This window comes from Stenella coeruleoalba (genome assembly GCF_951394435.1).
Source record: "Stenella coeruleoalba genome assembly, chromosome: 19".
Lineage (NCBI taxonomy): Eukaryota > Metazoa > Chordata > Mammalia > Artiodactyla > Delphinidae > Stenella > Stenella coeruleoalba.
In genome coordinates this window covers 50,026,189-50,048,795 of record NC_137165.1, presented here as the reverse complement: position 1 = coordinate 50,048,795, position 22,607 = coordinate 50,026,189, and the positions used below count along the sequence as shown (strand labels likewise).

The following is a 22,607-nucleotide window of genomic DNA, read 5'->3' as shown; positions in this document are numbered from 1 at the left end:
GCTGGTGTTTTGGATTTTAGCCATTCTAATTAGGTGCATAGTGGTATCGCATTTTAATTTGCAATTCCTTAATGACATACGATGTTGAGCATCTTTTCATATGCTTATTTGCCATCTATATATTTTCTTTGGTGGGGTTTCCATATCTTTTGCCCACTTTTAAATAGGGTTATTTGTTTTCTTACTCAGTTTTAAGAGTTCTTTTAATATTCGGGTACAAGTCCTTTATCAGAAATTCGTTTTTAAAATATTTCCTCCCATTCTGTTACTTGTGTTTCCATTCTCTGAAGAGTGGGCACTGACTTTTTGGAGAGTCCAGACCAGTTATCCTCTAAAATGTCCCCCATTCTTTGTTTTTTTCATGAGTTTGTATCAGACTGGATAAAAAGCAAAATCAAACTTTGTGCTGTCAGCAAGAGATGCACTTTAAATACAAAGACACATAAAAGTTAAATGTAAAAAGGTATATCATGAAATACTAGTTGAAAGAGAGCTGGAGTGGACATATTACTAATTAGAAAATAGACTTCAAGACAAGGAGTTTTGTCACAGATGAAGAGAGACATTTCACAATGACAGACAAGTCAGGTCATCAGGAAGACATAACTACCCTGAATATGTAGACGGCTAATAGGAGAGTTAAAGATACATAAAGCAAGATTACGAGGGCCAATGAGAGAAAGAAACACATCCATAATCCTAGTTGGATATTTGAGTAACCATCTGGCAGTTATTGATAGGTTAAAACTGGTGTTAAAATTGAAGATAAAATTGATAATTAAAAACTTTCTCACAAGGAAAACTCCAGTCATGGTATATTACATTTTTCTAATTAAAAAAAAATCAGTTACTATTATAAAAGACTATCAGGGCTTCCCTGGTGGCGCAGTGGTTGAGAGTCCACCTGCCGATGCAGGGGACACGGGTTCGTGCCCTGGTCCGGGAAGATCCCACATGCCACGGAGCGGCTGGGCCCGTGGGCCATGGCCGCTGAGCCTGCGTGTCTGGAGCCAGTGCTCCGCAGTGGGAGAGGCCACAGCAGTGAGAGGCCCACATACCGCAAAAAAAAAAAAAGACTATCAATCACTCCGATTCAGTTAACAGAACACTGCACCCAATGCCCACAGAACGCACATTGTCCCGGGCAGGTGGACCACTCACCAAGAAAGGCCTGTGCTGGGTCACAGAAATGTCATAATAAAGTTTGAAGGATTGAAATCATTCAGAGTCTATTCTCTGGCCACAGAATCTGAAATTGTAGGCTAGCTGGAAAATCCTCAAATATTTGGAAATTAAATGACACATGTATGAAAAAAGGTATCACAAGGGATAATAAAAATAATTCAAACTAAACAATAATGAAAAGACGACTTGTTAAAATTTGTAGGATACAGCTAAAGCAGTGCTTGTATAAAAATGTATAGCTTTATTAAATCCTTATACAGAAGGGAAGAAAAGCTTAAAATAAAAATCTAAATATCTACCTTAAGAAACTAGGAAATGTTGAGCAACATAAACTCAAGGGAAGTAGAAGGAAGAAGTAATAAAGAGCACAAATCAGTAAAATAGAGAACAGGTGGTAGAGAAAGTTAGAGCTAAAATTTGGTTTTTGGAAAACATCTGTAAAATTAACAAGTCTTTGGCTAGGTAGCAAGAAAAAAGAAGATACAATCAACATTTAGGAATGAAAGGGGATATCGCCACATATCCTGTAGACATTGAAAAGATAGGGAATGTTAATAATGTTATACCAATACATTTAATAACTTAAATTAGATGGAAAATGCCTTTTAAAATACAGCTTTCTGAAAGCGACCCAAAATGAAATAGAAAATCTGAATAGCCCTAGATCAATCAAAGAAATTGAATTCACAGTTAAAAACCTTCTTACATGTTGACTCATGGATAAATGGATATTTTTATGTAAGTATCATCTTATCATCAAAGTGTTTCCTGATCACTATATGTAAAGTGTTAAATCATAGATGGAAAAAGGGAAGTGTTCTTCATGATGCATGGGAAGTACAGTTTACACCAAAACTGGAAAGTGAATGTTTTCTGTTTCCATCAACATTTGCACTGTCTGCACCAGGGGTTCTCAAAGTACAGGTCCCAGACCAGTAGCAGCAGTATTCTTGGAATTTATAATACATGCAGATTATCAGACCTCACCCAAGACTTATGGAAGCCTATTCTGGGGAGGGGCCCAGGTATCTGCATTTTAACGAGCCCTCTAGGCCATTCTGATGCACTCTCATTTGAGAATCCTTCCTCCATAAATCTGGTTTTCAAATATAGGACATCTGAGAAGTCAGTTAAGGTATGGTCTAAGGTTTTATGTCTCAGCATCAAGAAAACAATATTTTTTAAAAACTTTAAAGCTCTTATAAAGAGATAGCCCAAAGTTTTCTATCACTTCTCCTGAAGAAAGAGAATTTTTACTGATGGTCTTCAGCTATTGCAAGCAAACACAAAAATGCTAGAAAGGTCAAGTTTACAATAAAATTAACAGCTTTTTTTGGAGAGGGGGACAACTGCTGTATTCTCAATATGGATAAAGTAACAATTACAACAAATGTTAAATGTGGTCTGGCACAAATATTGCTTTTAAAAAATCACAAATACATCTTTTTGATAATAGCACATTTAAAAACTTTTATGATCCATCTTTCAACAGACTCAGTAATGAACTATATTGATTATATAGTTCATTATATATATATTCATTATATATTCATTCTGAATATATATATATTCAGAATAAGAGGCATCTATTTGATAGTGATGCACAGTTTTTCTAAACCAATAAATTCTATTATTTAAATAACATTTATTTAGCATTACTCATAAGGTAAACAATTATTGAACTGTAGTAAAGGAAAGGCAGAGAAAGTATCAGCAAAGCCAATAAACCTTCAGCCTTAAGGATTTTAAGGGACTAGGAGTTTGCTTGTGACTTAAACCCTGCAGTGTTTGGTTCACAAGTACCATTGCCCCATACCTAACATCTCTGGGCCATCACCTCCCAATACCGGTTCCTTCAGAAGGAAGATGAATCTTCTGCTTACCCATGCTCCTCTGCTCTCCTCGGAGGACAGCTGTATGCAGACGCCCTTACTGTCCAGGGAAAGCCAGGATGACACATCCAGATATGCCTGTGGTTCCTGTCTGTGAGGTCAGAGGAAGCATGCATCCTTGGGGGCTTTACCGGAAAGCCCTTAGGAGGATGCCATTTTACTATGGCTAAGACTTCTGACTCACATTCTGAGCTCTTTGGCAGAAGATGTACAGACCTTCCTAAACTTACAGTGGGGTTATGCCCCATAAACCCATCATGGTTGAAAATACCAAAAGCTGAAAACACCTGTGCTACACCTAACCTACCAAACATCATAGCTGAGCCTCGCCTACCTCAGACATGCTCAGAACACTTACGTTAGCCTGCAGTTGGGTGGAATCATCTAACACAGAGACTATTTTATAATAAAGTGTTGACTGTCTCATGTAATTTTTATTGAATACTATACTGACAGTGAAAAACAGAACAGTTGTCTGGGTACAGGATGGTTGTAAGTGTATCAATTGTTCACCCTCGTGATTTCGGGCTGACTGGGGGCTGTGCTCGCTGCCACTGCCCAGCATCATGAGAGGATCAGACCGCATATCGCTAGCCTGGGAAAGAACAACATTCAAAGTATGGTTTCTACTGAATGTGTGTTGCTTTGCACCATGTAAAATCAAAGACTATAAGTTGAACTATCGGGAGTCAGGGACTGTCTGAACTTAGAATCTGCTCGGAGATGGAGAGTTGCTTCCTAGGAGGTCGCCGGCTTTACCTGGAGAACAAAGTGCCCTTCCTCCGAGCTCCTGTCCCAGGGCTCAGTGCTTGGCTGCCTCTGTGGTTGACTCAGCTGTGATGACAGTCTGATGAAGCATGTGGCTTTTTTTTTTTTTGATGTTTAATATAACCTGACAGATAAAGTAGAGTGTAATGAATAAATTATTTAAAACCTATTTCTATGTTGGAAATGAAAACATGGCCTTGAGTATGTTTTTTCAAGAGAAAGGAAAGACGCTTTGATTAGGAATTCTCTGTGCTCATAGTTTTTGGTGGGGGGAGAAACCAAACCATTGCCTGAAAGGCTGTGGAGTGTTTCTGGGAGCCTTCAGTGCATGGGGGACTTCGACTTCTCCAGCTTGCGTAGGTTGGTTCAGCCTAGAAGACACAGGGATAATTGCACAGGGTGGAAACAGTTGCACTTCAGGTGTTGTTTCTGTTCTGTTCACTCGCTGCAGCACCAGGGCTGTCATCCTGCAGGCCTCCCTTTGCAGGTTTGCAGGACCGTGATTCTGGCCCGAAGCTTGACAAACTCCCCAGGATCCTTCTGAGATGGGAAATGAGATCCACCTGCTCGTGTTCCAATAAGGATTCGTTCTCAAAGGCCATTTTCCTCCATATGGTTTAATAGAGTTGATTTTGTATCCCTAAGGAAAACAGACTTCCAAGTTTCACGGGCTTACTAAACTACAGATATACAGCTACTGCTTTAAATGAAATCATCTCTCCTCAAAGGCTTTGGTTCTCACCAGGGGAGGTTCCCCCTCAGGGTGCGTTTGGCAGTGTCCAGAGACCTTTTTGGTTGTCACAACTGGGCAGAGAGGGGGAAGTGCTGTTGGCAGGGCTGCTGCCAAGCCTGATGCAGTGCCCGGGATGAGCCCCACACTGACTGACCAACCTCAAACGTCCACAGTGCTGGGGATGTCTGCACTTCAGCCACAGAGGCCCTTGCTGCTCAGAGGCTGCCACCCACCATGCAGCCCATCTGTGTGGAGGTGTGGGTCCAAGCCATTTTCTGTGGCTGAGCATCCCTGTGGACGGTATTAGGTGCCAGACCCTCTCACAACTAAAAATCATGAGGCTAAAGACCAATTCCGAAAGCTCCTTGTATGCTGCCCCTTGGACAAGCATTAGAAAATGGAGGTGCTTCTGCCCTCCAGTGGGACTGGGTGGCTGACAACTCCACTTGAACCATTTCCGTGGCAGCCAGTGGCACAGGGAATGAAAGGGAAAACCCTTAACGAGTTTCCTGATGGATTAGTGCTTTATTATTTTAATGAGTCACCATTAATTACCTTTGTATCTCAGAAATTTAGAAAGTAACTTTTGATTTGGGGGAAATATAAAAATTACATTTTAGTTCAAAAGGCCAGACCTCAAAACACAGTTAAAATATATTTTATTGCGTGCTGCTTTGCTGCCTTTGGGGCCTTCTGGGGCTGTACCTAGAAGTCAGCAAAGATGACAGCATCGCCCTTTTCCAGCAGTCACTTGGATGACGTGGTGGCAGGAATGGGGTCAGAACTGCCCCAGCCATATTCGGCCGCTCCTCACTGAGCTAGAACCTTGTGGGAAGCAGATAAACAGCAGAGTGTGGCTGGCATATAAAAATGTGATGATTTCCCAGGCTGGTGCTAAAATCCTTTCTCCTCTCAGTGTAAGGGTGTCCCTGCCCAATTAAAGGGTTCCTTTTGGCCCTTTTCTCCCCCATAGCAGTGGGGGCTGCAGGTGAACAAGGGGAGGGATGCTGCTGGGCAGAGGGCCGGAGAGGAGCGCTCTTCCCTGCTGGGCCCAGGGAGGCGCTGACTTGTGTCCTGCTCTGTCCAATGCAGCATGTGCTGAAGCCTTTTTACTTGTGCAGATAACATGTAATGCCTGCTCATTATGAAACACTGACTGAACGTAAAGTATGTTATAGTGAACCGTGGAGCTTACCCTTTTCCTTCCTCCTTTTAATAGTTGTGTGCATTTTGTCTTTTAAAAAAATACAAGTAATTTCTATTCTAAAAGGTTCCAAGAGAACAGAAGTTTTAAAAGAAATAGATATGACACTTTCTTACCACCCCACACCCCTGTCACCTCCCCAGTCAGAGAATGCAGTCCTTAGCAGTCCTGTGTTCTTCTTTCAGCACCATTTATAGGACCTTTCACTCAGCACGTTTCTGCTGAGTCCTCATTTCATTCAGCTTAAGTGCTGGGCATGTGGTGCTTTACACACAAAACAGGATATTATATGTGAGATTCTAAGACTTGCATTTTTAAAATCATGACAAGCCTCTGACATCTCTCCATGTCAGTGCATATAAATAACCTTGCATGGTGTTCCATAACGTGGGTGTATGGGCCCCCTTTGCTTAATGATCCCTTCATATTGGATATATTAGGATCCAAGATTGGTTGTGATAGTCCCTGTGGGCCGTCTGGGACTGCTGTGGCATCGTCATGACATGGGGCCCAGGCCCCTTCCATCACACAGCTCTGTTGTCCCCCTGCTTATGTCTTCTGCCATGTTCACTCCTCCTGGGAAGGGAAAGAGGGCGGCACTTATAATTTAGACACATTTCTGATCATGTCCCATTGGCCAGAATTGGGCTGCAAGATCAGACTTAGCTGCAAAGGAAACTGGGAACTGTGCTCAGCTAAACTTGCATTGAGGATGAAGAGGGGAAAAATAGATGTTAGACTGGCAGTCTTTTCCACAGTAGCATGTAGACAGCTTACAGGTTTTTACCAGTGAAAGTATTATACATCCTTGTATGTACATTTCTGTACAAATGCAAGTATTTCTATAGGATGGACACCTAGAAGTCAAAGGTATGTACAGTAAAAATTTTAAGAACCACCCAAATTGCCTTCCAAAAATAGTTTCCTCAATTTATACTCGCACCAACGATAAGCCAGCACCCTGTTGAACATTGTGGTCAGCATGGGGTATTATTCATACTTAAAACTTCTTTCCAGTTTGCTGGATGAAGATAGGTAGATGGATGATTCTCATTGTAATTTGCATTTCCATGATTAATCGAGAGCGTGAAACTTTTATAGTTGTTGATCATTCATGTTTCTTCCGTGAATTGCCTGTGTGAAGCTTTCGCCTATTGTATATTGTTTTTGTTGTTTTGTCTTTGTTGATCTGCAGCAGAAGCTTATATACACACACACATTCTAAATATAAAGCCTATGTCACATATGTTGTACCTACTTTCTTCTTAAATTGCTTGTCACAGGTATGTGTTTTTATCAGAATTATATAATTTTTACATTGCTCTATTTTTCTTTAACGTTTCTAGGTTCTATATGTTTAAGAAGGTCTTTCTTACACCAAAATAAATTTTTAAATCTTTTATTCTGCTTTTGTATTTATTTTTAAAATCTGTCCTGATTGTGTGTGGAATCTCAGATGGCAATATTGAATGGTTAGTTGGATTTTACAAGTATCACTTGTTGAATTGTTCATTCTTTCTTCGCTGAGTTAAAATGCCACCTTCATTACAGTTATATATGTGGCTCTGTTCCTGGGCTTTCCCTCCTGTTGATTTGTTTGTCTCGCCTTCCCCAGTACCATCCTGTAATTACCATAGATTTATAGTGTATTTAATATCTGCTAGCGTGAGTCCTCACTCATTATTCCTTCTTTACAATTTTTTTTGTGTTGTGCTATTCTTATACCTTTCTCTTCAGCATTAACTTTAGAATCAGCTTGTCAGATTCCATTAAGGAAACCCCTGATGGTATTTTGATTGGGCACTGCCTTTATAGATTCATTAGGGAAGAACTGCCGTCTTTAGAATCCTTCTGTGAGAGTTTACTTAGAGCATATCCAAGTGTTCTCTTACTCGTGCAGTGACGAAGAACAAGACACCAGGTGATGGCAGTTTAGCAAGGTGAAATGGCACAGCGTAAGCAGAGGGTGGTCCCCTCGTGGTAGAGATGTCTGCAGCCCCACCACACCTGTGCTGTCGGCACATCCTCCCAGTCTGGGATGGGACTTGCATCTGGTGACGTGTGTGCATATCAAGAAGGCCTCTGCCGCCACCACCTTGATGACAGTCTTCTCCAGGCCTGGTTTGGTCTTTCTGTCTTCTGTTCCTTTTCCCCTTTGCATTAGAAACAATCCTCTTGGCAATACCAGAGGCAATGTTTGTGGCTTAGCTTTGAGGAAACACAGTCACCTTTACTGTAAGTGCACAGAATTGATTTCTGCTAGAGTGTCACTACTTAAACTATTGGTGCCTGAGGAAGGATAAATAAGTGATGGCGTTCTATGCAGAAGAATTGCTTAAAAATGTTACCTTTGGGGCTTCCCTGGTGGTGCAGTGGTTGAGAGTCCGCCTGCTGTTGCAGGGGACACGGGTTCGTGCCCCGGTCTGCAAAGATCTCACATGCCGCGGAGCGGCTGGGCCCGTGAGCCATGGCTGCTGAGCCTGAGCGTCCGGAGCCTGTGCTCCGCAATGGGAGAGGCCACAACAGTGAGAGGCCCGCGTACCGCAAAAAAAAAAAAAAAGAAAAATGTTACCTTTGAGTGAGGATTTTAGTCATTTCTCTGGTGAGATGAGGACCATTCCTCTCTATGTTTACCAGTAATAGCTGGAGTGTTTTCAAGTACTGAAGAGTACAGTGTGTCCAGAAAAATATTTCACTTAGCAGATTCATGCTAATATGTTATTGTTCTCTGATTTGAAAAAAAAAATTATGGAGCCAAATCTATTTGTACTCCTTCAATGTGATCTAAATCATCTAGAGGATAAAGTGCTTATGGGTAGCTCTGAAATTAAAGGGGCAAGAGGGAAAAACATGCACATTTGAGGACCCGATCAACTTTTCTGAGCTCATCTTCTTTATAATCGAGGAGCGTGTTCTGCTGTATAAGCCCAGAGAAGTTACGGAGTAAAGGGTGAGCAGGAATGGTGTGAAGTAGCATGCGTAGCCTTGGGATTTATAAGAGAAAGCTGTGGTTTGGCTGCAAGAGGGTGGGAGAGGAAGGGTGGGTGTGAAGGCCTCGTTGTGGGACACGTGGAGGGAAATCCCTCAGTGGAGTGAGTGCGCTCCCAGGGGGCAGTGAGAACTGAACAGGGGAGGAGAGGAGCTCGGGATTGAACTGTGCCACCGCCCGGTTCTACCTGATGAAACAGCGTGTGGGCAGATGGTGGGGAGGTTAGTTTGCTGCTGTTCACAGTGGGTAGAGATGGCAGCTCAGGAACGCTCTGTGCAGCGGGCCCCATGCATGGGACCCTCTTGGAGGTGCAGGTGCTGGTGAGCAGGCAGAGTTCGCCATGTGTGAGTCACAAACATGCACTGTTTTCTTTTCCAGAACTACACTCAGTACATCCCTCTGTCTATATATGACCTGCAGACATGGATGGGCAGCCCCTCCATATTCGTCTACGACTGCTCCAACGCTGGTCTCATTGTCAAGTCCTTCAAACAGTTTGCCCTGCAGAGGGAGCAGGAGCTGGAGGTGAGGCCCTGAACACACTGGGCGGTGGGGGTGGCCATGGGGGACTATTGGCCTGGAGCTGTGGTTTTGTTTCTTTGGGTGGGGCGGGCTCAGAGTGCTCAGCGCAAGGTGGTGGGGTCCACGACAAAGAACTTGGAAAGGACTCAGGACAAGCTCTTGGGCTTATTTTTACACCTCGTTTTACCCAGCATCATTTTTAATCCGAATTTTAATTAAGCGATAAAATTAATAGAGTTGAATTGTGCTTCAGTGGGCTCTGCCTTCGAGATAAATGTGAAAATAAAGCAGACACATTTATTTTCGGAGAAATGGACCCCTGTCTGGGCACAGTCTTCAGTTCCACCCGCATCTTAGTTATTGCCCTCATTTTTTTGTCTTTTGTGTTGGAAAAAACCCCTACTACGCTAAATACAGAAAACAAAACAGCTACAGCTGCCATTGGTGCCTTCCATTTAAAGAACTGGAGAGCCTGTGTAGTGCTCTGATCGTGAAGAAACGTTTTACTTGGTTGTTTTAATTAATATTTGATGTTTGAATTAAACAGTGACTTCTAAAGAGAAACTGAAGAGGCACTTTCAGTTAAGAGGCCTCCATCCTATGGCCTGCACAAGAGTGAGAATAAAATATTCTGCAGCCTCCAGGGGGTCATGAATTCCAACTGGTTGCAGTGCAGGAAATTCTCAATTCAGGAACAGAAATGGCACTGAGTACATGTTTCCTCAAGCCTTTTTGGGTCTATCCAATTTTAATGTATTGTTATGTTTTTCACATTTCATCAGAGGATATTGCTGAAATAATCAGCAATAAAATTTGAAATTCTACTTGGGAGAACTTAACATGTCATACAGTTAATTTATAAATATTTTATAAATTAAAATGTTTATAAATTAAGCCCTTATGCAGAACTTTGCACCAGAGTGACTGATAAATTACCCTTTATCCCAGTGCCACAAGTTGTTATTGTTATTATTATTATTTGCATTCTAGAATAAGAGAAGGGAAAGGTCAAGTTTTATATCATTAAATTTTTACCTTGCTTTTAGGCATGTCATCTAAGTTTATCCAAGGGATAGGTTATCTTATGAGTGCTAAAAACTCAAAGCACCAAGAGGTAATTGCTTTTCCTCGCATCAAGTAATAAATCTTGAAAAAATATTTTTTTTGTTTTCCATTTAAAATGTGTAAATAAAAATGCCAAAGAATCCAGCCTGATATTTATCCCCAACTTATGAGCTTCAGGGTGATTAAGGAAAGACCAATACATCCGCCTTTGTTAATTAAAACATGTTAAATAGGGCTTCGCTGGTGGCACAGTGGTTGAGAGTCCGCCTGCCCATGCAGGGGACACGGGGTTAGTGCCCCGGTCCGGGAAGATCCCACATGCTGCGCAGCGGCTGGGCCCGTGAGCCATGGCCACTGAGCCTGCGCGTCCGGAGCCTGTGCTCCGCAACGGGAGAGGCCACAGTAGTGAGAGGCCCGCGTACTTCAAAAAAAAACAAAAAACAAAAAAAACATGTTAAATATAGTCCCTCTCCCACCCTTCTCAGCAGAAGACAAGCATTTCCCTCTTATGCTCTAGCACTTGGAGTATCTGCTCTGTCGGTTCTGTAAATGTTCTCTGTATGTTGCCAAGGATTAATCAGCCTAAGAAACTGTTCATTTCATTGAATGCGACAAAAAAGTTTTCCATGCATCTTTTTGGGGTGAGGAGGGAAATGTTTAATTGACTAATTCCTAATGGAGGAGAATAAATGAAAAATATGTTATCTGAAGTGGCAAATAGATGGCAATGTAAAGTTATACCATATGTTTTATAATTAGCTCTGACTTTTATCTTCATTCTTTTCTTAATTACAGTGCAGATAAGTCTTACGGTTTTCCATTACACTTACTATTATTGGCTGTTGTTCAGCTGGTCTCTTGCATCAACAGCGGAAATTAAAATGATAAAATTGGCTCCCAGCTAATATCTTAATGTTCATGTTAGTTATTATTTTTATCTGCTGTAGAAACAGCAATCCTCTGTGGCCTCTTAGGTTTATTCTTTTAAAAAATTCTTTCCCTGTCTGCAGTTGGCCAGATTCTTTGTAAATTTATGATACATTTTAACACTTTTATTGGGTAGATGATAACATGAAACTGAAAAAAACTGGCGAGTAAAATGGTTTGTGCCAGAGTTTAAAAAATAAAGAGAGTAAAAATGATTAAATATAATACAAGAAAATAGTTACCTGGACCAGAAAGCCTCCAAGTAATAAACATTAACACAAATATGAGTGACATAAATTTTAAGAGAGGGTTATCAGCTTTCATATTCTTGGACTTCCATCTCAAAGGAATACTGCAGGTGAAGTAGAAGATGCCTCCATGAAAGCATGGCATAAATTATTGCACACAATTGAAACTTCATCATAGCCAGGAAAAATGCATGTCTGTCCCTCAGTAATGGTCTCTACATTTTTCCTTGTGTCATATTTGCTTTGTAATTTGAAAACTAAGGAAAGTCTTCAGTTCTCTCTGCTTTCCATGTTTTTTTTTTAAGATAAATTTTTTTTGTGTGTGTGTGTGTGCGGTACGTGGACCTCTCACTGTTGTGACCTCTTCCGTTGTGGAGCATAGGCTCCAGATGCGCAGGCTCAGCGGCCATGGCTCACAGGCCCAGCCGCTCCACGGCATGTGGGATCCTCCCAGACCGGGGCACGAACCCGTGTCCCCTGCATCAGCAGGCGGACTCTCAACCACTGCGCCACCAGGGAAGCCCTAAGATAAATATTTTTATTTTTACTAAATTAGTATATGCCATGATTTTAAAAATTAAATAGTACCAAGGGTTTATAATGAATGAAATATGCCCTGGCCCACACCTCCTTGGCCAAGACTCTGCTACTATAGGGAACCTATTTTAACTGTTTATATTTCTAGTTCCTCTATGAGTATCTCTATAAATGTAAATAATATGCTTATACTACTACTGCTTGATTCATAAATTTTAGATTATCAGGCTTTCTGCTACTGTATAAACCAAAAACAGAGTTGCCATTAGTAAATTCTATTTAAAGAATTGGAGAAATTATATAGAACTTTGATAGTAAAGAGACATGTTACATAGTTTTAAGTCATATTTGTTGTTTGTATTAAATTGTGAATTCTAAAGAGAAATTGAAGAGGGTGAGTCACTAACTGCCCCCTCCTGTTTCCCCACTGCAATTTAGTTGTGTCACTACATTTGGATTCCCTATACTTTGTAACCTTTGCAATTTGAAATAATACCCTGACGTTTTTATTTCTAGTTTCGACAGTAATCAGTACTATCCTCTGGCTTTAGGTTCTTAGCTTCCTTGGACTTTCTTTTACCTCTGGACCTTTCCAACTTCTGTCATCTGCACTTTTATGATTATTCTCCAGTCTCTGACCATAATTAAGTCCCCATGCTTTGTGTATGAGTTGATTCTAAAATATGACAAATATTAAACTTCAACTCCCTGATTATGACCATGTAAATATTGTTCATTGAATGGCTAAATAGGGTGCTATGCTTTCCATTTTTATAACAGTTTTTGTTTCTTTGATTTTCCTGAAGATTTTCTCTTTTCTTATTGAATTAGATCTTTAACATTTCCTCAGTTCCTAAATTTGCAAGGGTAGTATTGAATCTCAGAATATACCTCTTCCCAAAGTTTCTTCTTTCCCAGCTCTCCACTGCCTGCTTCAATCAGCTGTTCTAAATGGGCCTGCTCCAAAGCTGTCATCCTGGGATTTCTCCTTATCACTCTCCTGGAAGCATCCACTGTTTTCTAGATCCCACCTCTGTCTCTTTCTCAGTTTTCTCCTTTGTTCTGCTAGGGCAAATCCTCAAATAACAACCCAAGAACTGATGTATGGGAGTAATTTTTCTCAGGCTTTAAGTGTTTGCATTTGGACTGCTTTTAGCTGAAAGTAATGAAAAATCTCACTATTTCTTTCTGAACAAGTAACAGTTTGTCATTTTTGCTAAGATCTCTGAGGCAAATGATTTAATTATTCAGCGGTACCATTAGGGACCCAGGCTGTTTTTAATCTCTACACTCTGATGTTTTATCTTGATGGTTACAGTACATTCTTCCACGTTGAGCCTGGATGAGGTGGGGACAGGGCAGAGCTATCACATTTGTCTCTCTTGTTAGGAAAGCAAGTGCAGATATGAGACCCTTATGTCTCATTAGCTAAAGCTGGGTCATATGCGATGTGCCCCGCCCCTCATAGTTGGGGCAGGGGGTGGCAAAAGGGAGTGGAGTTGGGATGAGTACTGGTCTGTCTGACAGTGAGTGTCAGCTATATTGCATGTGTTATTGTCTTCATTTTGTCCACATGCATTATGGACAGTTTGGGTATGGAATTTTAGGCTGTTTTCACTAAACTATATCACTCTTACTTCTTGCAATAGATGAGAAGGTGGCCTTGTTGTAGCCATAACCAAGAATTCATGATAAAAGCCAGAGAAGGAGTATTTATATCCACAGTACACGGTATATATGTTGAGAGAGAAAGAGAGAATTCAGATTTCTTTTTTTTTTTTTGCAACAGCTTTTATCTTGGTTATAAAATCTTTGTAACTAGAAGAGGAGACTAAATCTTCAGTGGATTCTCTCTGAAATAGTCTTTATTAAGTTTTATCCATTAGTTCTACTTCCATTGAATATTTCCCACGGACAGTTATGATTCTTCTCTTCACTGAAGACAGCAATGAAGCAGGGGTCAAATCTCGGCCTTTTCCTCTTTTTCTTTGGAGGCAGGGAGGTGAGTTGGTGTCTGGTGGTGGGAACAGGATTGCCTTTCTTTTACAGAGACTGATGGGGCTGAGCTGTATCCCAGTAAGACTTGATCCTCAGCACGATCATCCTCGTTGGTGTAGGATGGGAGCCCAGATAGTTTCTCGGTGGCAGCCACAGCGGTGGTGGGACAATTTCTTCCCCCAAGGATGGTCGACATGCTTTGAGGGAGTCTGTTGTTGAGGTTCAGGCCATCACTCTGGTGGCACCATTCTCTCCTCTTACTGCCTGTTTGTACTTGGCAAGGCTTTTCTCATGATGCCTCCAAATGAATCACGTTTTGTTTTGTTTTTTGTTTTGTTTTTTTTGTTTTTTTTTTTTGGCTGCACCGCGTGGCGTGCAGGTTCTTAGTCCCCTGACCAGGGATTGAACCCATGCCCCCTGCAGTGGAAGCAAGGAGTCTTAACCACTGGACCGCCAGGGCAGTTCCGCGAATCATGTTTTGATCTGACAATCTGTAAACTTCCTTGTGTGACCCACTCCTGCTGGCTCCAGCAGTAGCATCCAGCAGCTCAGGACCTTGTCCAGTGGATACTCATTTTCACAGAAACAGGCTTGGTCCTGCAGCATCACTGGATTCGCAGTGACTTAACCACCCTATTTTCCGTTTGAAATCCTGTATTCGACTTGATATTTATGACACATTATTCTCATGTATTCATCAGTGTGGCTAAATTTTATGCCAAGTGTTTAAACTAATTGTAACAGAAATGACTAACATCAAAATCTTCAGGTTTCTTCAAAAAATGTCAAATGTGCATCCCATAGAACTAGAGAATTCATATTTGGAAACCTGTGGTTCCTTTGCTACTGTTGTAGATAGCACGTTGTGTGGATGTCTGTGGAATTCGAAAATATTGGGCTGACCAAAAAGTTTGTTTGGGTTTTTCCGTAACATCTTATGGAAAAACCCAAACGAAGCTTTTGGCCAACCCAACAGAAGTCGACGCTCTGTGTTAAGGTTAATACTTGTAGTGTTACAATGTCTGTCTGTGATTTTTGAATATCACATGTTAATTCTAAGGTTATCTTTAGAAAGGTATGTGTCTTGGATGACTGCTTACTAAATGGAGTTTGTGTGTGTGAATTTGTGAACATTCTCCGTGGACTTGCTGTCGGGGTGTTCACGCTACAAAACAGGGGTCCACGGTGCTGATTCTACACGGAGCTCACGCTTGTCTGTCTCTAGCTTTAACGTTATAATTTTTTTCATGTCTCCATTCTTTCTCTTCTATAGCTTCATAGTTACCATTTGTAGGTAGTAGGGAAACAGGAAGTCTGTTATGTGATAATCTTATTTATTTTCTCTTTACTTTTTAAATGATATTAATTTGAAGGGAAGCTACCCATTGTTGCTGTGTGCCCATGGCGGGGAAGGCAGGTGGCTTCCTGGGGCACCCTTGCTCACAGTGCGGAGAGCATTCTACCTCTGGGAGCCGGTGACGACACTAGCCACCCTAGTTTTCCCCAGACACATCAGTAACTCTCTTTAAAGAAGAATACCACCACGTGCTTCCTGGGGAGGGGTGGCTGTGGTGGTTGCAGGACACCTGGCTTCGGGCACAAGGGCGAGCAGGGGGCTGTCCTGATGGTAGGTCTTCAGGGGAGCCTCGCCATCCTGCTGCGCCACCCCCGGCTTCAGCGGTGAACCACCTTCCCCGCTTGCTTCTCTGCACACACTCTGTGCAGGTCCATGCCCTTTTCTTTAATAAAGGCGGGCCAAGTTCACCCCTCTGTACCTTATACTCTATGTATAGCAAGCTATATAGCAAGCTGTAACAATTCTTAAGAGTGAATATTTTCAAAACAAATATCAATAAGAAACGTATTATGTAGTTGAAACACTCCCTCCACAGCACACACACATTTGTAATTTAAGGAGAAATGCTACCATTTCCACTGTTTATAGGAGAGTAAGTGGGGGTAAACCTGTAAACAAATACAGCAGAAATCCCTTTCATTGGGCTGCACACAGCCACCCAGAGCACCCCGCTGGAGAAAATAAAGCCATGATGGAAATGAAGAGTGGAATGGGAGGCTGGTCCTCCGAGTGCTCTGGGAGCTGACGTGCTAACCAGAAAGTGGAAGGGGTCACAGAAACACGCTGATGAGAAAAGCAGCCTCTAGAAGATCAGGACCCTTACCGCCACTGAGAGCTGGTGAGAGAGGAGGGGGCCGTGCAAGATGGAGAGGCAGCATCAGGGGAGGCCAGAACACCTGACGGCCTTAGCTGATGGACACTACCTACTACCGCCTTTTATTTGTGCGACCCTTTGTGGTTTGCAGAGCACTTTTTACATTTAGTCCAGTCATCAGCCTGTGCAACAGAGGATGGTACATAAGCAGTCTCCAGAGTCTTTGCTACTATGCACCTGTGAACAATCCCTTCTGCAGTTTGTACCAGGAGATCCAGTTTTTTTCTGTTGGCACCTTTTACTATTCCTAGTCCTGGAATTTGAAAGCTTTGGGTGAAAGAAAAGTGATTTCGCTGCATTAAAAATTCAGGAACTCTCATCTCTTGTCTGTAGATTAAATGAAATCCACAGACAAGCAAATTGTATTATTAATACAGTCAACTTTCAGGGTATAACTAAAATTCTACTTCCCTGAGCCTGAAATCTTTCTCAGCTGACCTCATATAGCAAATTTTTATGCAGTTAATTTGACAATTAATTATGTATTGTCTTGCAGTATCTCTTCTATTGGCATTGTCAGCTGTATTTAAGTCTATTATGTAAACCTATCAAGGATGCTTCATATGAAGTAGTTGCTTAGTAATTATTTATGGATTTGGTCTCATAAATAACTGTACATTCGAATAAACTACCTTTAGTTGTCTTCCTTAGATGTATCTATGATTCACTGAATATGTTTAATATTTGGTTGATTTGTATGAAATGTAAAAAGAAACAAAGTAAAAATTATTCACCCAAATCCATGAATATAGTATACTTTTTGCAGCCATCATAAAACTGGGAGCTTCTTCAAGTTAAGTCTTAGAATTTAATTTTTTTTCCTAATTTCGTCTATTTTAAAATATGCCAGAAATTGCTTAATGTCCTGGACCCCAGATCATGACCAACACCCTGGGATATCGTGAGGGTACTGTGGTTCCCAGCAGGACCCATCTGCATGGTCCTGCTCGCTATCACAGGAGGACCTCTCCTCCATCAGCCAGAGGCTATGGAGGTAATGGCCCGATGTTCTCTCACAAAGGATCTGTGGTAGCACAGACCATGGTGTTTCTGGTGGCAACCAGAAAAATGGCAGCACTAAACTGGGTGATCACAGAGCCATGCATGGGGAGAAGGGCAGGTGGGAAGTTACCAACCCACTTGAGGGGAGGGACAAGAAGGTAAGTGGTTTTTCTTAACACTGGGGTCAGAAGCAAGGAAAAGATATTAGTTCTCACTAGTCCTCCTCAACATTATACAATAAGACTTTTGCAATATGGCAAGGGAAAAAAACAGAAGGTATACAGACTGGGAAAAAGGAAATTAAGCTATCTTCTTTTGAAGATGAAACAGTTATATTTGTTGAATGTCAATCATAAAGATCTAATTGACGGTAACTGAACACTCCAACCAACAGCAGCAGCAAAATACACAAGTGTCCATAGAGCATCCATCAAGATATATCATATCCTGGGTCATAAAGCAAACCTCAACATATTTTAAATAAGTGAAACCGCACAAGTGTGCTCTTTGACCATGGTAGAATCAACTAGAAGTCAGCGATAAAAAGACAACAGAAAAATCTCAGAAAAAAAAAGAACACGTAATTGATGGGTTAGAAGTCTCAAGGGAAATTAAAGAAAATACATTAACTGAATGAAAATGAATGTACATCAGAAAACTAAAAATAGAATTACCATATGATCCAGCAGTTCCACTCCTGGGCGTATATCCAGAAAAAGTATAATTGAAAAAGATACATGTACCCCTATGTTCATAGCAGCACTATTCACAATAGCCAAGACATGGAAGCAACCTAAATGTCCATCGACAGATGAATGGATAAAGAAGATATGGTATATACATACAATGGAATACTACTCAGCCATAAAAACGAAGGAAATAATGCCCTTTGCAGCAACATAGATGCAACTAGAGATTACCATACTAAGTGAAGTAAGTCAGAAAGAGAAAGATAAATACCGTATGATGTCACTTATATGTGGAATCTAAAATATGACACAAATGAACCTATCTACGAAACAGAAACAGACTCATGGACATACGGAACAGACTTGTGGTTGCTAAGGGGGAGTGGGAAGGGGGAGGGATGGCGTAGGAGGTTGGGGTTAGCAGATGTAAGCTATTATATATAGAATGGATAAACAACAAGGTCCTACTGTATAGCACAGGGAACTATATTCAATATCCTATGATAAACCATAGTCAAAAAGAATATAAGAAAAAAATGTTTATATATATGTATAACTGAGTCACTTTGCTGTATAGCAGAAATGAATACGATGTTGTATATCAACTACACTTCAATTAAAAAATAAATAGAAAAAGAAAGGAAAATGAATGTACGACATGTCAGTACTGATAAGATGCAGCTAGGACTTCCCTGGTGGTGCAGTGGTTAAGAATTCACTTGCCATTGCAGGGGACATGGGTTCGATCCCTGGTCCGGGAAGATCCCACATGCCGTGGAGCAACTAAGCCCGTGTGCCACAACTACTGAGCCTGTGCTCTAGAGCCCATGCTCTGCAACAAGAGAAGCCACTGCAGTGAGAAGCCCGCGCACCACAACAAAGAGTAGCCCCTGCTCACCGCAACTAGAGAAAGCCCGCGCGCACTAACAAAGACCCAACGCAGCCAAAAATTAAAAAAAAAAAAAGATGCAGCTAAAGCAATTGAAAGGGAAATTTATAGCACTAGATCCTTATGCTAGAAAATAGGAAAAGTATCAAATTATAAGTTCCTCCCTGTATTAATCAATTTGGGCTACTGTAACAAAATACTACAGACTGGGTAGCTTCTAAACAACAGAAAGTTATTTCTCTCAGTTCTGGAGGCTGGACAGTCCAAGATCACAGTGCAGCTTGATCAGGTGAGGGCCCTTTTCCTAGTTTATGGCCAGGCCTTCTCGCTGTGTCCTCACATGGTAGAAGGGGTCAGAGAGCTCTCAGGCTGCTTTTGTAAGGACACTAATCCCATTCAGGAGGGCTTCACCCTCATGCATTAATCACCACCCAAAGGCCCCACCTTCTAGTACTATCACCTTTGAGGGTTAGGATTTCAACATGTGAATTTTGGGGGAACACAAACATTCAGACCATAGCACTACCTCAAGAAACTAGAAAAGCAGAGCAAAATAACCCCAAAGCAATCAGAAGAAAGAAAATGATGATAAGAACAGAAATCATTGAAATGTAAAACAGAAAAAGAGAAAACTCCGTGAAACAAAAAGCTGATTCTCAGGAATAATCAATAAAATGGATAAATCTCTAGCAAGACTAACGAACATAGAAGGAGAAGATTCAGGATCGTACAGCCATTGAAAGAATAATAAGGGAATAACATGAACAACTTTACATTCATAAATTTGACAACTTCAAAGAAATGGACCAATTCCTCTAAAACCACAAACTACCAAATCCACCCAAGATAAAATATGTGAGTGGTCAAGAAATTAAATTTGTAATTTAAAAGTTCCTGAAAGGAAATCTCCAGACTCAGCTAGTTTCACTAGAGAATTCTACCAAATATTTAAAGAATTAACACCAGTTTTACAGTCTCTTCCAGAAAATAGAACAGGGAGGAAACACTTCCCAATTCATTTTATGAGGTCATTATTACCCTGATGCCAAAATGGATACACATTACAAAAGAAAAAAAAAGCTGCAGACCTCTATCTCTCACAAACTTAGATGCAAAAGTCCTCAACAAAATAATAGCAAATCAGTTCTAGCAATTCATAAAAAGAATTATGTTCTACGACTGAGATTTATTCCAGGTATGCAAGTCTGGCTTAATATTCAAAAAAATCAGTTGATGTAATCCATCATACCAACAGACTAAAGAAGAACGATCATATGATCATATCAGTTGACACAAAGCTTTTGACAAAATCCATCACCTTTTCATGATTAAAAAAAACCTAACAAACCACCTCTTAGCAAATGAGGGCTAGAGAGGAGCTTCTTCAGCTTGATAAAGAACATCTGTAAACCTACAGCTGTCATCATCCTTAATGGTAAGAGACCACGTTTTCCCCCTAAGGTCAGGAACAAGGCAAGGCTGTCCATTCTCACCATTCTTACTCAACATAGTACCGGAAGTTCTAGCCAGCACAATAAGGTAAGAAAAGGACATCATCAGTCACTAGGGAAACAAATCAAAACTACACTGAGGTGCACTTCACATCCACTAGGATGGGTAGAATAAAAAAGATAGATAATTACATGTCCTGGCCAGGATGTAGAGGAATTTGAACCCTCACACAGTGCTAGTGGGAAGGTAAAATGGTGCAGCCACCTTGGAAAACAGTCTGGCAGTTCCTCAAATGTTAAACTTGGAGCTGCAGACGACCCAGCAGTTCCACTCCTATGTTTATACCCAGGAGACTTGATGTGTCCACACAAAAACCTGTACACAGATGTTCACAGCAGCATTATTCACAGTAGCCCCCAATGGAAATTCTCTTCTTGATGTAAAGGATTGTGGAATTTTTTAGTATCTCCTTTTTTTTAGTTATCTAAGAGTAATAGTGGAGAAATTTGGTTATAATTTCTAATTAATCATCTTTACTGAGTTATAGAATGATTCTAGAGCATTTTAGAAAATGATTGCTAACAACTAAATGGCTTTAAAATAGTGGACGGTCCATTTAGGCAAACTCTCAGGATAATCATGTTCTTTAGCCGCCCTATAGGGGAAATATTGGGGGGGGGTTCTCGGTATGATTACAAGTCTTCCTCCAACAAAGACGACTCCTGCTCTCTTGGCCTAGATTTCATAGTTCCCAGCAATAGGTACCACTTCTTTTTAAATTACTATTTAATATTTGATATATATAGAATTATATAAATTATATATTAAAAATTACTACTGCCACTTTGTATCTGCTATTTTTAGTACAGTATCTGTCGCATGATAGATGCTCCATTAACAACTTTGAAATGAGCTGGGTAAGCAATACCTGATTCCTTTACAGATCTCAGTCTCTCTCTGAACTTTGTAAAAATGTCCACTGTAAGTAGGTGTTATTGGATTGAGAATAAAAATTGCTTTAAGCTAGAACTGGAATTATTACCAAGTAGATGTTATTTTCAGAAAGTCGCTTGGTAAAGACTCCTCTGAAATAAATTATTATTGCCTTCATCTCTTTATCAAGATGTCTTGTATATGTATATGGAGAACAGAAGCGGCACAATGGCAGAGTTTCATTTAGAAAATGAGAGGTGTAGGTGCTCCCGCTGCAACCCCCACTCACCTCCAGCCGTGCTTCTGGAGCGGGTGGTTCCGGGCCTGTGTGAGCTGCTTGGCCAGCCTTCCCATGAGCTCTGAGTGCATGAGTGCCACGTTATCCACACGTGTGGAAGAGGTAGCAGATGTCTTTCTTGGATCTGGTTGCTGTGTATCACATCTGAAGATTTTTCTGGATCCTTCCCAAATCCTCCAGAAGGCTCTAGTGAGCTTTTTTTTTTTTTTTTTTTTTTGCGGTATGCGGGCCTCTCACCGTTGTGGCCTCTCCCGTTGCGGAGCACAGACTCCGGACGCGCAGGCTCAGCGGCCATGGCTTACGGGCCCAGCCGCTCCGCAGCATGTGGGATCCTCCTGGACCAGGGCACGAACCCGTGTCCCCTGCATCGGCAGGTGGACTCTCAACCACTGCGCCACCAGGGAAGCCCTCTAGTGAGCTTTTAATGATTAAAGTTTTCCTGGTGTTTGAGCCTCTAGGTTCTCCAGGAGAAGCCCCTTTGGGTAAAAGTGCATCTGGGGTGTGCCCTTCAGGGTGAGTGGTGGCTCCCAGCTGGACCTGTTCTCTTCTCAGCCTGGGTGCCTTTGAAAAGTCCTCTGAATCACTGGTAGTTAGGTTTACATGCAAGCTGTTTCCAAAGACTAATTTCAATTAAAAGGTCAGTATCTTAGATAAATACAAAACCAAAACAATATATTGGAAGTAGCTCATCTGTTGGGTTTTGTTTTGTTTTGTTTTTTTGTATTCCTGGGTTAGCAGCTTGAAAAATGAATCGTTGGTGGAATTGTTTGTCTTGAATGTCATTTTTTAAAAATGTTACTGATTCTAATTAACCCCAGCGCAGAGCTGTCATGTGCCCAGTGGTGACAACAGGTCCCATATGAGTCTGAGGGGACTATTATTGTGTGTTACCACACTTGAGATTATCTGCAGCCACATTTAATGCTTTCTGCCAGTTTATACATCAGCATACTGCAAGGGGCTTAAGAAATAGAGGTTTCTATCAATGATCACTGTGAATTGGGAAATTTAGTTTCTAGTGGACTTACTTGGGATGAAGATGTTC

At 41.2% G+C, this 22,607-nt stretch overlaps 1 protein-coding gene across 2 annotated transcripts in view; it reads left to right on the top strand.

Moving 5' to 3' along the window:
• RPTOR (regulatory associated protein of MTOR complex 1) overlaps positions 1-22,607 on the top strand; it is a 346,910-nt gene that overhangs the window by 165,249 nt on the left and 159,054 nt on the right. For both annotated transcript variants that reach the window (XM_079903606.1, XM_079903605.1), the window contains exon 5: positions 9,150-9,296. In XM_079903606.1, the coding sequence (XP_079759732.1) occupies positions 9,150-9,296 (147 nt within the window). The remainder of the gene's footprint in view (positions 1-9,149; positions 9,297-22,607) is intronic.